Source organism: Zea mays, chromosome 5 (assembly GCF_902167145.1).
Source record: "Zea mays cultivar B73 chromosome 5, Zm-B73-REFERENCE-NAM-5.0, whole genome shotgun sequence".
Taxonomy (NCBI): domain Eukaryota; kingdom Viridiplantae; phylum Streptophyta; class Magnoliopsida; order Poales; family Poaceae; genus Zea; species Zea mays.
In genome coordinates this window covers 4538766-4554871 of record NC_050100.1, presented here as the reverse complement: position 1 = coordinate 4554871, position 16106 = coordinate 4538766, and the positions used below count along the sequence as shown (strand labels likewise).

General features: G+C 42.3%; 2 protein-coding genes across 7 annotated transcripts; one reads left to right on the top strand and one right to left on the bottom strand.

Moving 5' to 3' along the window:
* Positions 1-659: 659 nt before the first annotated feature.
* LOC100280273 (Guanylate-binding family protein) lies at positions 660-9921 on the top strand. 6 transcript variants are annotated; one of them, XM_008645308.4, is made up of 18 exons: positions 660-1131; positions 3172-3274; positions 3418-3487; positions 3579-3617; positions 3724-3841; positions 3922-3979; positions 4062-4126; positions 4230-4236; positions 4316-4376; positions 6695-6754; positions 6837-6856; positions 6953-7018; positions 7215-7382; positions 7547-7714; positions 8259-8471; positions 8972-9243; positions 9321-9396; positions 9498-9921. In XM_008645308.4, the coding sequence occupies exons 1-18, from the start codon at positions 1016-1018 to the stop codon at positions 9618-9620; spliced, it is 1803 nt and encodes a 600-aa protein (XP_008643530.1). In that variant the 5' UTR covers positions 660-1015; the 3' UTR covers positions 9621-9921. The 6 variants fall into 6 exon arrangements, 5 of the variants coding, with proteins under 5 accessions (XP_008643530.1, XP_008643529.1, XP_008643532.1 ...); XM_008645307.4 differs by having other exon boundaries at positions 7457-7714; XR_552402.4 differs by having other exon boundaries at positions 7457-7714; positions 8245-8471; positions 9321-9921.
* Positions 9922-10559: 638 nt separating this feature from the next.
* LOC542237 (opaque2 heterodimerizing protein 2) lies at positions 10560-14312 on the bottom strand. The gene is given in 6 exon segments (NM_001111845.1): positions 10560-11230; positions 11425-11550; positions 11651-11726; positions 12353-12551; positions 12947-13040; positions 13795-14312. Coding segments are annotated over 6 exon segments (1233 nt in total). The 5' UTR covers positions 14170-14312; the 3' UTR covers positions 10560-10867.
* Positions 14313-16106: the final 1794 nt, after the last annotated feature.

Below are 16106 nucleotides of genomic sequence, written 5' to 3'. Positions count from 1 at the left end.
TTCCAAGTGCAAGTATTGCAGAGAAATAAATAGCGGAGGGGGTGGTACCAGATTGAAGGCGCATATCGCACATAGACGGAATGAGCACATATCAAGATCTTTCCAACATGACTGAATAGTATGACTCGAGCTGAATATTTGTGAAATATGTGTGACCTATGTGTCGTGGGAGAACTCTAAAAGAACTTGTATTTGAGTATTATGAAGTCCGATGATTGTTTGTTTCATGAGAATTAAAGTTTATGGATGCATATGTATATTGTATGTCATTTTGTTGAACATAACTTATGTGGATCAATTAGTATTTACTATGCAATTTATTGAGCAAATTACAAGAAAATCTTCACATTTTTTTCTTTTTTATGTAAAAACAAAACCCCGGTTTAAATGGACGGTTTATCAGTGGTATTGAGCGATTACTGATTTTTAGCGAAAACCATTTTAAATTAGGGTTATTTTGGAAACTTAATTTTTCTAAGGGGTTTTTTATTTTTCCAAGAAAAATTAATTAATTTTCTATTAGTAAAATAAGAATCATTTGAAAAAATATAGTTTCTAAAAACGTTCTTAGATTTTGATCGGCTAAACCGGTCGGTTTTAACGGTTTTCAACCGTTACTGGTGGTAGCGGTTTTTTGATCCAAAACGGTTTGTTGCTCGCGAGTCGCCGGACTCGCGGTCTCGCTGCTCGCATCACCCTCCGTGCGTGCTCTGTTCCCCCCGATTTTTCCCTCTCCCTTCCGAGTTCCAATCTCATCGGTCGTCGCCCCGCTGCTCCAGCTCTTCCCATTCGTTCCCACTCCCTCGCGCCGAAGCAACTCCTGAATCCTCCTGCGCGCCAAAACCCTAGCCGCAGATCCCGCACCTCGCCGCCCGGAGCCCAAGCGGCGGCGTCGACGTCCGCGCACGCACCGACCATTGCCGCTCGCCGCATTGGGGCGCTTACGGCGTCGCCTCCGCTCCCGGGGCAGAGATCTGGGTCGAGGAGACCTGGTTGCGCGTGGGCTGCGTAGGGGATGTGGCGGGGGCGGTGTGCCCCGGGGATCAGCGTGGCGGCGCTGGCCCTGCTCGCCGTCGCGGCTGCTGCAGGAGCCGCCGCGGGGGATCCCGATCCCGACGACCTCGAGCGCGCGTAAGTGTCTCCTCTCTGCGCCGCGTCTCCGCCTGTCTGATCGGTGCTGTGGCGGCATTCCCGTTGCTTGCGTTGGGGCTTCGAACCGAACTTCGCGCTGGATTACGCGCGTTGCGTCTTCGGCGAGCATTGCTCGTGCGTGCGTTGACTGGTGGAAGCATGCGCCGTCCGGGCCATGCATGCCACGCGATGATGAGGTGTTGTAGCGTAAAGGAGCTAAAGCGCTCTGCTTGACTGCTTACCCAAATACCATACACCGGTTGCAGTTTCGGACAGTTCTGCTTTATAGTTTCTCATCTCCCAATCCAATCCCGCCGTTGTATCGTGTGTCATCAGTGGCGGATTCAGGATTAGATCAAAGGAGGGGCTATAGGTTAAAGCATGTTTGGCGGAGCCACTAGTGGCCATCTTGAGGTTGAGTGCCACGAGCCCACGACGACGTCCTCGGCCTGATGTACTAGCGTGCTGCAGCAGGCCTGCCATGGTGCTACTTGCAGCCCCTTGCATTGGGTACATGCACGCTGCTAACTGTTAGATGTGCATTGGCCGTGCGCGCTGGCTCATGACTGCGTCCTGTGTGGTGGTAAGGATTTGCAGTGCTGAAGCATGGACGGGATCCAGCGTGGATGCGCACGCTACCACCTAGCGTGCTCGTGGCACGGATGAAGGCCAAATACATGTGCTGAATGACACGATCAGAAAGAAGTTTGTAGCCTACCTTAGTTAACCTTTATAGGTTGTATTTATGTTATAATATACTCCCATGTTCTAAAATAGTTGTCATTTTAGCTCTTTGTTTTTATGTCTATATTCAAATGGATGACGATGAATCTAGACACATATATAAAACACATGTATCAATAAAAAATTGTATAAACCTACTAATTCTCTAAAATAACGACTACTATTTTAAGACAGATGAATATGTATTATTAGGACACGTTATAAAATAGGTGTTATAGGGGGCGACCGGGGCTGCAGCCCTGGCAGCCCCCCTCCTAGATCTGCCCCTGTGTGTCATGAGTTTCTCATGTCGCACTTGTGGGAACTGGGAAGGTAGTAGAACAAGTTAGGTGAGATGTCGAGGAATAACAGGTGGTTGGTACTTCATGCCTCGTAAATGGAGAAGACCAAGCTAGAGGATGTTCTATGACATTCTTTCAGTGAATTGTCGTGGACACAATTTTCCAGCTTTCAAGCAGTGTTGAAACTGGGACTGCTCTGGCTGCTCTATGGCAGATGGAGTGCAGTATTGTTTTGCGAATGTTCCTGTTTGATGAATATTTTTGGTGCTTTCTCAGAAACCGGTAATTTTGATAGCTTAAAAGTTCAAACACTGCTAGGTCCTGAGCCTTTAATTCAATGAACGCCCATTTACCATATGAGTCATGAGTGCACTGTAGGAAGTATATGCTTGTTTTGTAGGTTCTTGTAAAAGTTGCTGCTCGGATTCTTTTCCCTTTTTGTCACTTTTGCTAATCTTATGTAAAGTTTGTCTATGCTTATGTCCCCACGTATATTACAGAAGCTGGTTAGTTTTTTGTTTTCCCTCAAGATTTCTAAGGGGGTGTTTGAATACACTAGAGCTAATAGGTAGTTGATATAAAATTACCAGTGGAATTAGCTAGCTAACGATTAGCTAATTTGCTAAAAGTAGCTAAGAGTTGAATTATTAGTTAGACTGTTTGGATGTCTTTAACTAATTTTAGCAACTAACTATTAGCTCTAGCGCATTCAAACACCCCCTAAATGTTAATAACTCGGTCTTTCTCTATTTTGTGAATACGGGCACTAAATATATCAGGCCTCATTGCACACTGATGTATATGGTATTTAGTCATTGAATGCGACTTCTTGTTTTTGCCCTCTCATGAAATCTGGTTTCCAGAAAAAAAAAACAGTAATCTGTTACTATATTTTTTGAATTTTGATTGGAAATATCTAATATCCATGTCCGTTATTCATGTTTTTTATGCTTCCGAAAGAAGCATTTAATGGGACATATCATGGAAGATCATTGTGTTAGCCTACCATCTACAGGTTTCCAATAGTGGAGCCAGACCACAGACACACTAAACTTCGTCTCTCAGAGCAAGGTCTAGAAGCAATTCGAAGGATCGAAACTCCTATTGCTGTTGTTGGTGTAAGTTTGAACTTGTAGTTCGTAAGGGTTATGTTTTGTTTGTCATTTTAGTATTTTACTTTATTAAACAAGACCAATCATGATCTGAATGATTGCTTATTGCAATATTTGCTACCTCAATGTGCAACTGCTTGTTAACCCAGGTCATTGGTCCCTATCGATCTGGAAAATCATTTCTCCTCAACCAGCTTCTCTCCTTATCTTGTGATAAAGGTAGTTAGATGTTGCTTCTAATGTTATAAACATGGATTCCCTAGTTTGCTTACTAGAACTATTTGAGAATGTGATAATCTTGGCAGTGCAGGTTTTGGAGTTGGTCATATGCGAGATACTAAAACTAAAGGTGAGGTTGTTTCCCAATGTCCCAGAATTTCGTATCTTTGTTGCTTGTCTATTTGCTTAACCGAGCTTGTGAAGAATTTATTGTACCTTTTCCTATTATATTGCAGGTATTTGGATTTGGGGTACTCCTGTTGAGATGGATGTTGATGGTTCCAAAGTTTCTGTCCTTTATCTAGACACTGAAGGGTTTGAAAGTGTTGGGAAATCAAATGTGTATGATGATAGGTTTGTGCCGAGAAACGAACTCATTCCGATTTACTTTTTCTTGGAGAATTAACTATTAGAATGTTTTCTTTCTTTGGTAGGATATTTGCTTTGGCGACTGTCTTAAGCTCGGTCCTTATCTACAACCTTCCTGAGACGGTGCTCTCCCTCTCCCCCCTCTCTCTCTCTCTCCCTCCCTCAATGGTTATTGGTTGGTTAATTTTGTTGTGTGCCATTGCAGGTACGTGAAGCTGATATATCTAGGCTTTCATTTGCCGTTGAAATTGCTGAAGAGTTCTATGGAAGGTTTGCTCATTTCTTTTGTGCCTTTCTGTTTCCATATAATCATTTTGATCTGGAACACTAACATTTATCCTTTTTTTGTTATATGCTGCACTTTTGTGAGCAGAGTGAAGGTAATACTCCAGTTTCATGAATTATAAGGCTGTAAAATAGGAACATGGATATTTTTTTGATGGAAATGCTTATCTTCAGGGGCAAGATGTTGCTTTTGAGCCAGCAAAGCTTCTCTGGCTTATCCAGAGGGATTTCCTCCGTAAGTTACTTCAAGAATCGTTCTCCCTATTAATATGAATTGAAGGTTCCATTTTGTTTGAGAATGCAAAAGGCCAACCTTTGGATTGGCATCCTGTATGAATTTTGATTTTTTTCCTGCAATCTGCACAGCATGTAATCTTAACCACAAAGAATAGCACATAATCGATTCTGTTCGGCCTCAATGTGTGTTTTAGTCATTAACAAAAAAAATAGCTTAGAACATGTGCCATAGAAAGTAAGAGAAATGGTAGCATGAATAACTTTTAAGGTTTGCAGTTCTTGCTGCCTCAGTTTTTGTGTGATGACCTGAGAGCACCTAGAGGGGGGGTGAATAGGTGATCCTGTGAAACTTGAAAACTTAAGCCACAAAAACTTGGTTAATCGTTAGCACAATAATTGCCAAGTGGCTAAAGAGGAGTCAAAACACAATAACCACAAGAAATCAATCACAGAGATGGCACAGTGGTTATCCCGTGGTTCGGCCAAGTACAAAACTTGCCTACTCCACGTTGTGGCGTCCCAACGGACGAGAGTTGCACTCAACTCCTCTCAAGTGATCCAATGATCAACTTGAATACCACGGTGTTCTTCTTTACTTTGATCTTTTCCCGTTTGCGAGGAATCTCCACAACTTGGAGTCTCTCGCCCTTACAATTGAATTTCACAAAGAAGTACGGAGTAAGGGAGCGAAACAACACACACAAATCCACAGCAAAATGCGCACACACACGGCCAAGAATCGAGCTCAAAAGACTATCTCAAAGTTCTCACTAGAACGGAGCTCGAATCACTGAGAATGACAAACGAATGCGCAAAGACTGAGTGTGGATGATCAAGAATGCTCTAAGGTTGCTTGGTGTACTCCTCCATGCGCCTAGGGGTCCCTTTTATAGTCCCAAGGCAGCTAGGAGCCGTTAAGAGCAAATCTGGAAGGCCAATCTTGCCTTCTGTCGTCGGGTGCACCGGACACTGTCCGGTGCCCGATTTCTTTCCTTAAACGGCGCAGCCGACCGTTGCAGATCTGGGAGCCGTTGGCGCATCGGACATGTCCGGTGCACACCGAACAGTCCGGTGCCCCCTTCCGACCGTTGGCCCGGCCACGTGTCGCGCGCAGATTCCGCGGTCGACCGTTGGCCTGGCCGACCGTTGGCTCACCGGACAGAGTCCGGTGCACACCGGACAGTCCGGTGAATTTTAGCCGTACGCCGTCGGCGAATTCCCGAGAGCGGCCACTTCACGCCGAGTCAGCCTGGCGCACCGGACACTGTCCGGTGCACCACCGGACAGTCCGGTGTGCCAGACTGAGCTGAGTCTTGGCTGTACACAGCCAAGCCTTTTTCACCTCTTTTCTTTTCTTCTTCTTTCTGTTTCTAACACTTAGACAAGTATATTAGTACACAAAACCAATGTACTAAGGCTTAGAAACATACTTTTACTCTTGATTTGCACTTTGTCCATCCATGAGCATAAATTCACATTTAAGCACTTGTGTTGGCACACAATCACCAAAATACTTAGAAATGGCCCAAGGGCACATTTCCCTTTCATGACCTCACCTTTCACTTGTCATAATCATGGCTTCATTCTGCACATAACAGTGTTTTAAGAATTGAAAACTTAAAAGTGTTTGATTTGAGGAATGGGGTGGTCCATCATCTGCTCACTTTTTTTTGTTTGATTTGTGGAATGGAATGGGTTGATCCATCACCATCCCATCCCTCACAAGCTTATAATTAGTATAAGCATTAGTGATGAAGGCGTTCCACTAAAATTCATGGTCTGAACCCATGAAGAATGATGTTTTCCACGATGGGTTGGTTTCTCAAACTAAATACCCCCTTTATTTTTGTGAAGATAGAACCAAGTTCTAAACTGCATATTTAAGATAAATAATTTATACTAGGTATCTGTTGGAAAAGACGTGCGAAAGCAGTAGCACAACATGATTATTTCAATAGCTACTTCCACTATATCCAAACTTTGATTGCTATTAGTGTTTGAACTGTTCTGTTAGACTATGTTGCACTAACTTAACCAACGTGGCTTGCTAAATCAATGGGCTTGTTAGTCAATAACTGCTGCTTGTTACACTACGATGGTATTTGTTATTTATATTGTTTTTTACTGTATTATGATGCTTAATTATCTGTGGATTAAATACATCATAATATTTTGTTTTTGTTCTAAATATAAGTTCTTATTTCATTGGAGCTGTGCCCTTATTCCCTATCACTCTCTTATAATTGGTGAGCTATATTTACCTGTGCTTAATACAAAATTTTTCTCTAAGTGTGGTCACTTTGACATTGGAAACAGAAGGAAAATCTGTTCAACAAATGGTCAATGAAGCCCTCCAACGGGTGCCTAATGATAATGGTCAGCTCAAGCAACATTACAGACTAATGCTAGTTTGTGTTATTTGAGCATCTCTCACTCTTATTTGTACTTATTTCTGCAGGTGACAGATATATTAATGAGGTACAGTTTGTGTATGAAATATAGTACTATACAATTTTTAACCAAAAAATGATAGCTACAAGCTCAGTTACAAATTTTCTTTCTATGTGTTTTTAGGTCAATCAAATACGAGATTCTTTGGCAGTTATGGGCAACCACAGCACTGCTTTTAGCTTGCCCCAGGTGCATTTCTGATAATTTTCTTGCAATGTCTAGCTTGCAGATATTTAATTTAAGTTGTCTTTGACGGCTAAACAGATCATTATGTATAGTTATGTAACTGCTACAATTTATCCTGCACAATGCCGATTAATGTTGATGCTTCTGCATTGTGCTGTGTAACCCGCAAACCATATGAACACTGATTTTGTTTATGCAGCCACATCTTCAAAGAACAAAATTATGTGATATGGAGGACAAAGAGCTTGAACCCTTATATGTAAAACGGCGGGAGCAACTAAAGCAGCTTGTTTCGTCCATTGTAAAACCAAAAATCGTGCAGGGTAGAACTCTAAATGGGAAGGACTTTGTGTCTTTCTTGCAGCAGGTAAAATACCTAATGATGTGATTGTTGATATGTATCTGATCAGTTAATTATTAGTAACTTCTCCTGTGTTTCAGATTCTTGAGGCTTTGAATAAAGGCGAAATTCCATCAACTGGATCTCTGGTTGAAATTTTTAACAAAGCCATTCTTGATCGCTGTCTGAAGGTGTACAGGGAGAAAATGGATAGCTTAAACCTACCAGTGCCGGTAGACGAACTGCAGAAACTTCATGAGATGACAAATGGTGAAGCTAGAATTCTCTTTGATAAGCAGCACTTTGGCAAACATCATGCTGCTCAGTCGGCCCTCAAGCTTGAAGATGAGATTAAAGAGGTTAGTTATTATTATTTTTACTCTTCTTGAATGGGCATATAAAGTTTAATCTAGCAGTATCAATGTTCTGGGTTTCATTTATGCTTGTTATTGGCCGCCGTAGGGCAGCCTTTTTTGTACCATGTATCTTGGGGTCCTTTTGGACCTTTATCTCCTTCTTAATATATTTTCGCGCAGCTCTCTTGCGCTTTCGAGAAAAAGTATCAATGTTCTGGGTTGCATTTCACATTAAAAACGAAATCCACATGATATGTAAGCTGTTACATGACAATAATACTGTAATGGCATCTATGTATGATCACATGAGGCATTATTGTTCTATTTGTTGTTCTTTACCTTGTTATGAAGTTACTATTATAATTCCACTACTATAGTAGTATAGTTTGAATTTTTTGTGGCATGCTATATCTTGTCTTTCTTTCCATTGGAGTTGGAACGCTACTGAAACTCTGTGGCATCTCTTACATGCTTTGAACTCAACTTACACCTTATGTGACCTTTTGAAGATAATAAGTTTTACATACTTACAGGATGTACTTTGTAGGTGTACAGAAACTTCCTTCTAGCTAATGAATATCAATCGTCAAAGCTATGTGAAGCTCGCTTTTCTGAGTGTGAAGATAAGATGGATCACCTTCAAGTCTTGAAACTTCCTTCAATGGCAAAATTCAATGCAGGCTTTACTCACTGCAACCAAAGTTTCGTAAAGGACTGCGTGGGACCTGCAAAAGAAAGCTACGAACGTAGAATGTCAAAGGTTTGCCTGTTAATTCTGAATATAGTTTTCATGTCAGTCATCAAGGAGTGTAAGGGTGAAATCATGATTTTTTAGTGTAGTATTTGTATGTTTGGGTGTTATGCATACTTTTTGCAGCCTAGTTCACCACGACAAACCAGCCTTATTTTATACTTATTATTGGTTGCTGTCATCTTACATTTCATTTCATGTGTCTACAACTCTGCATGATGAAATTGGGTTGCTTTTGTATTGGTAGCATAGTTTCCCCTGTAGAATGATAGATTTGTTTTGGTACCTGATGGATGAGCATATATGCTAGTAAAAGATGCACAGACAGCATGATAATAAGGACCAATGTTTGGTGTTGAGGTAATCCATGTTGTAGTTATCCTGTGCATTGATATCTTCTATTTCTACTCAAGATTGTAGGGCTCAGGGCTGCTTGCCTGCTTTTTCTCTCTAAAACTTGTTCTGTGCATGGAGCCATGCATTAAGCTCCAGTTTGGTGTTGTGTTCAGATGCTTGCCAAGTCTCGTGCTCTTTTCATCAAGGAGTACAATAACAAGCTTTTCAATTGGTTGGCGACATTCTCTTTGGTCATGGTGGTGATCGGGCGCTTTGTCATCAAGTTCTTCCTACTTGAAATTGTTGCTTGGGTGATGTTTATCTTCCTAGAGACGTACACGAGAATGTTCTGGTCAGCGGAATCACTGTATTATAATCCAGCTTGGCACATCATTGTTTCTTCCTGGGAGATGATCGTGTACAGCCCTATTCTTGATCTGGACAGGTAGTCTCCTTATTCCATTTAACTGAGTATATTTTGCCATGCTACTCTGTCTGACTAACATGCCATTATTTGCACAGATGGGCCATCCCAATTGTCATAATGCTATCATTGGGGGTTCTTTACTGGAGGTGCTTCGGCCGCAGAAGGAAGCGGGTAAAGGGTTCCCTCCTCCCATTGTACAAGAATTCTTACAAGAACTCGAGTCGCCCGAGATCAGATTAGTTATACGCAATGTTTAAGTTTTTCTTTTAAAGGATGGTACAAAACATCTGCTTATAGAAGAGGCTACACTGCCCGTGCTTTTGGATGGGCATGTTTTGATGCTGCCTTGCCTATGGATCTCCAATTGTTTTTTGGTGGACGAAGAGAGACAGTGAAGCTGCTAGCGATGGCCGATGGGGCACCTGCACAAGCCTCCGTTGTAATTGTAATTCTACTTCTCTGCCTTCTGTAGCTAGGCTATCCTTACATGTCACGGTCTCAATTCTTTGCTTATTGTTTACATCCACTGCAATTTTTGCAAGGATTTTGTTTTTATCGGGTCATATACAATGTAGTTGTTATTTAGAGCGTGCACCGTGACATTCATATGCTCGAAGTCTGGCGGTGGAATTTGGAAACGTGCCTTTTTTATACTGCTATTATACAGTTAATGTACTCATGCTATCCTTTTGGCCAGGAGCTGTGTTTTTGTTTTTGCATTAAACGAGTTTGGCGAGCAATCTAACGTAGACCCGATCATGGCCCACCCGACCTGCCCGAAAAAAATTTAGCCCGATCCGACTATGCAATGGACGGGTATAGGTCATAACTTTTTATCCGCAATAATTCATGGGTCGGATACTGGCTGTAATTTTTTACCCAAAACTCGACCTAATTTAAAAAAATCTGATCCGACACATCAAACAGGAAGGCACAGATGGAACTGATAAATAGTCCACAACCCGACTCGATGGTTGAGTAGATCTAATCCAATGTGGCCTGGTCGTCATCGTGTCTAGGGATAAAAGCAGATATCCGAATGATCAAAACAAAATTAAATATGCAATGAATTTTAATGTTGACTTTTTCTTATGTTACCAAACATATTATTACAAATAAGAATAAGATTTTATATAAATTGTTTTATACGTTATTTACTCTCTAAAAAGTGAAAGAATATTTGAATCTATAGCCGAATTTTATGTTTGTTATTTAAAAAATATATGATAAAAATAGGATTTATTCTTTATAAAATCAATGCTAGCAAGAATATGAATTTACATAATATATTATATATCTTATTTATTCGTAATAAAAAAGACAATTATAGATCTCTTTATAAGTATTTATTTTCATCCCTGTCGACCATTCATTACTGAACTTGCGAAAGACACAATGTTGCTAATAAACCATCGACCATTCATAAGTCACTAGCGAAAAGGAGAGGGTGCTCTTCGATAGAAACTGGAACTTGTTCTGCTCACTACAGTGAGCAGCCAGCACACGCCAAATAGCAATTGACCCACAAGTCCATAACGCACTAATGCGCATCGCAGGATTATCAATGTCCAGTACAAAGCATGTTGAAATTGTTAATTTAGCATTCTTGCCGTTAGGCACCAGGGACTTTTTCATATGAAACCTAGGAGGTCGAGCCGGATGAAGCCGGGCCTCCGCACATTCTTTTCTGGAGGTGCTCCAGGCTTGCCACCCGCTGCAGCGAGTCTGTTCTGCCCATCTTGCCAGCAGCCTGATACCCGTTGACAAAATTGTCGTCCTGTTGAACCGAGGAGGCTATATCTGGCATGTAGCCGTTGTTGCATCCGATTTCGCTTGGGTTGGCGAAGTAACTGTTCAGGTCATCTTGTACCGGGACGGTGCTATCAGAGGCGGAGTCAGAAGGGGAGCCATTGAATGGCATGCTGAGGGAAGACATATCCGACACGGCAGGGTACAATGCGTTCATGCCTGTTACCCGCTTCACCGAGTCCTCTGCCATCTTCACCTGAAAGTATTCCCAACATCCCATCAGAATGGCCAAGAACATCCAACCATACAGGTAAGGCCTGTTCTATGAGATAGCCATGGATTATCTCCAAAATTCAGGGTGTGATTCACCTAGCGCTAGCGACTGGAACAACACAAAATGCCCAGTTCAACAGATGCAGGGCTCAAACAGCACAAGACAAAGCAGCGTACCTTTGCTCTTAAGGTTTCGACGTCTGCCTTTAGCACCCTATTGTCAACAGCAGCTTCATTGAACTTCTGGTTAACATCAGCAAGCCGCCTTAGCAGCGAAGAGTTTTCGACTCTTAATTGTGCTACCTGTAACAAGGCATCCACAACTCTTGACTCGTTAGACAAGAGCCCAAGAACATTTAGGATCTGTCAACACATGACAATGTTATAGCATAACCCATCAGACCTGTGCCTCCAGTTCATTCAAGTGAGCCGCCTTTCTGCTTCTCGAACGCCTGGCTGATTCCCGGTTGGATTGCTTCCTGGGAACAGTCAAGAAAACTAAATAATACTCGATGTATGCGGTAGCAGCAGCCATGGGCCCTCAAGGGGGATTAGATAAGGATAGTTAGAGATAAGATTAGAAGATTAGTTGAGATTATTTAGGAGATTAGTTGAGATTATCTAGGAAGGTTATCAGTTAGTAGTTTGTTGAGAGTTTTTAGGAGATAAGTATCTCTAGCTAGATAGGGGCAGCCAACCGGCCTATTTATGTAATCAATGGATGAGAAATAAAGCAGGCAAGAATTAGAAGGGAGAAACCCTCCTCTTGCTTGGCCGTGGGCGCAGGCCCCCGACCGGCGTTCCTGCCCATCAATACACCTCTCCAATCCCTCATCGATCTAGCGACCATAACAATTTATATATGTGTTTTATACTTGCTTCATGGGAACATTTAGGATATATGTGTTTTATATATTGCCAACCTAAAAAACAAGCAGATCACTCTACTTGAGGATTGGTCCACTAATAAATAATATTATACGGAGTAGCATATAAGAAAAGAATGGCATTACAAATTATAATTATCATGGCATACAAATATACAATGTCAGCGATAAAGTAATGATGCACATACATTTCACAAACAGGCAAAAAGAAAGCTCACCTTCTCTGTTGTCTTTGTTGAACAGGGTTTCCATTTCCATTTGTCTCAGCATCGCCTTCCATGTCATCATCATCTGACTGCTCTCGTGAGGAAGAGCTAGTGGTTTGCTTAACAGGGATATCAGCAATTTGTACTACATGTGGACCTGACCCCCCTACTGGAGCACCAGCTAGCATGTTTTGAACTAGACTTTCAGTACCTGATACATGCACAAGATAAAAGTCAGATCATAGTTAAAAGCTTCACAATCACAAGTTGTTTTATTTTAAAAACTCAACAGAATATCAAGTTCCCCATGATTTACAAGTCAGCCGCGAGATGGATCTGCTTGGTGTGTTGTGTATGTTTGTAAGGATTTTCGCTGCTTTTCTTCTTAATGCAAAGAAACGCAAGAGAGAAACACAGCTCTCCTGCATTTTCGAAATGGTTCCTTGCAAGCAACCTGATGATTACAAGGACAGAGAGGAACCGAAGATCTAATACCTATTACATGAGTATAGAGCACTGAGACAAGAGACATAAGGTCATTCACACATTTGAGCCAAGTTTCATAATAAATTTGAAGACGCGGCAAAATGATGATTGGGTGATCACCTCCGACGGGTTTAAGAGGAGCTGCATGCGGAGCACCGACACTTGGCAAGGAAGCAGCAGTCGCAGAAAGATCTGGAGGTGCTGCACCAGAAGCCTGTGGATAAAATGGTATCAGAAATATTAGATATAAACACAAGTACAAAAAGAGTGCTATGACCAAAATGAGACCATGAATATTGGTCTCCCTCTCATATTACTGTAGTACTTGATGATAGGCACACAAAATGGGAAATCACTCGACTACAGACGTTGAGGAAAAATAATCAGATGCTTGAACCATAAAGTTCTGATAAACATATCCAGTAGCTATAATATTCTGATAAGCCAGGCTCATATAATTCCCAATAGTATATACAGTACGAAACAAGCCTTATCACAGAAACAACAAAAATGGATAGGAGACAAATGAAGCTGACTATTCACATACTCAAATAGTGTACAATCACCTATGAGCCAACAGCAGTTGAATTTGACCACCCGCACATGAAATGACAGTAATCATCAGCTCACAACAAAAATGTAGGATCTCTGCAATAACCTAATGCCATAAATGCACAAGTTCTCCACGAATTCCACATTTCGCTAGTCCTAAAAGCACATGATCGCTTGCACCGCCATCTCATTGTAAAGGGCTAGGAATACGAGATACTGTGCTGGACTGCTCGCTGTTTCTTATCCTCCAGTCCACTATAAATCTCTAAGAAAACTACGCGGAGCAGTATAGTACAGTACAGTACATGTACATCATACACCGGTCACATAAGAACACAAGTAAGCTACTACGAGCTCTGACTATTCGAAGCAAACAGTATTGCAGGTGAGCTGCAGCTAAAGGCAAGTGGCCGTACCCTCCACATAGCGATGGCAGCGAGGTCCTTCTCCAGCTTCTGCTTGAGCATCGCGTTGTACTCGACGGGGTCAACGACCGAGCTCGAGACGGACGCCGGCGCCGCGGCGCCCAGCGGCTTGCTCTCCGCCGCCTCAACTCCAGCTTGTCCGCTGCTTCTACCCACGCCGGCGACGGGACCCGGACTGTCGAGCACGGCCTCCTCGAGGAACTTCTGGAAGTACCACTCAGATGGGCACCGGTTCATCGCGCCCGCCGCGTCCCCCGCTCCTCCTACTCCACCTGGTGCAGCAACAGCGCCGCCGGCCGCCGGTTGAGGGTGCGGCGGGGCCCAGTAGGGGTTGGGGATCTCCTCCATGGAGAAGACGCGCTCCATTCCGGATCGAGGCGGATCGCCGCGCTGCTGGGCAGAATCCTCGGAGAGGGAGAGGGGGAGGAGGAGGAGGATTTGATCTGAAATTTAGGAGAAATTTCTCGGCTTGGTTTGGTGGAACAGTGGAAGCGGAGATAAAAAAATGGGGGTGTGGACGGTGGCTGTAGATAAAACACGTACTACGGTCTACGGCTTTCACGCCTCTCTCTAGGCGCACGCCAGTTTTAGGCCCCGTTTCAATCTCACGGGATAAACTTTAGCTTCCGGCTAAACTTTAGCTATATGAATTGAAGTGCTAAAGTTTAGTTTCAATTATCACCATTAGCTCTCATGTTTAGATTACAAATGGCTAAAAGTGGCTAAAAAAAAGCTGCTAAAGTTTATCTCACGGGATTGAAACAGGGCCTTAATTGGCAAACGTGGGTTTTTGTTTGTCCTTTTTGGACACACTTTTCCATGCTAATTAATCAATGACACGTTGAGGATTTGATTCTAGAAATCACCGACAAAGTGTCACGCGGCTATTCTCAATAAAACAAATGTCTCAAAATTCAAATTTCACTTCGTCAATTAAACGGTACAACTAAATGACCAATAACAACTAAAATATATGAAGATGGAACATATAGTTTTTAATGTAGGCTTCACATGGTTTCAAGTTCTTTACATGCCATACACTATTCAATGTGTATGAAACCACCATAACATAACCATTGGGAATAACCTAACCGATTAGAGCAACTCCTGTAGTTCTTAAAACACTCTCTCAATCAATAATTTAGGTAATTAAGCTAAAACTTCTATTCAACGGCTCCCTAAATAAACTTCCTAAATTAAACTACTTCTCATCTAACCTTATTTTCTATCTAGAGTTGCTCTAACTACCTATAAACATGTTTTTGTCGTCTTCTGAATAGTTTCTCCGGGATAGATTATAAAAGCTTCAAATAAAACATCCGTTGCCCTCAAAGTTAAACCAAAACCTAAAAAAATATCTTAGAACAAACCGTCGTCTCCATCTCAAGTGGTTGTGCTAAAACACAAAACAAAATCTAACGCCTTCTGCCCTCTTTTTAACAACACGTGCCGGTGCCGTTCACAAATCTTTGACATGATCAGAAGAACTGGAAAGAAGGATTAGACGGTAGCTCCAAAGGTCAGGTCGACATGGACCCCCAACGGTGACATGGCGTCGGTATATAGGCAAATGGCGATTCGACTACAACGTGACGTGGACATGGCCGGTCAAGCTTATCTCCCCTTTTGTGCACCACTAGTGAGCAGGCAGTGACATGACACGAAACCAAGTGCAAGCATAGATTCTGAGATGCTCCTCCATTCCCGTTTCCGAATGGGGAGGGATGTCCTTGTTGTATTTATTTCCAGTGCAGCCAATCAACCATTACGCTCTCTCATCCAATGACTGACACACCAACTGGTGTGTTCAATCGTAACACCTTATCCTTTCTCATCATCACTATCCTCTCAAAAGGTCAGGTCAACCTCACCCTAACATTCCATCTGTCAGGCAAGGATGATCTGCATGTAAGTATGAACGAACTGATCGATATTTCACAATCACTTTCTTATCATCTCATCAAAATGTCGCGCTAAGTCACTAACTCAGTATAGTGTTCTGCAGAGATGGACTTTGTTCTCACCACCGGAGAGATTACCATACAGCACTGGATGAATCATGACCCATGATCGGAATGCAACCTTGGACGATCGGAATGCAAGGCACTAAGGCAGACGGCAGTCAGCGGCTAATATGTCAATCCAATAGGACACTTGGGCTTCGTACTAATTTAGATGGGCTGAAAGACTGCTACGTGCTTTGCTAGAAAATCTGGGCCTTAGAGGGTGCATGGTTTCAGCCCAATACGATGCGCACATACTAAAAACTAGAATATTTTTTCTATTTCTATTGTATTTTTCTT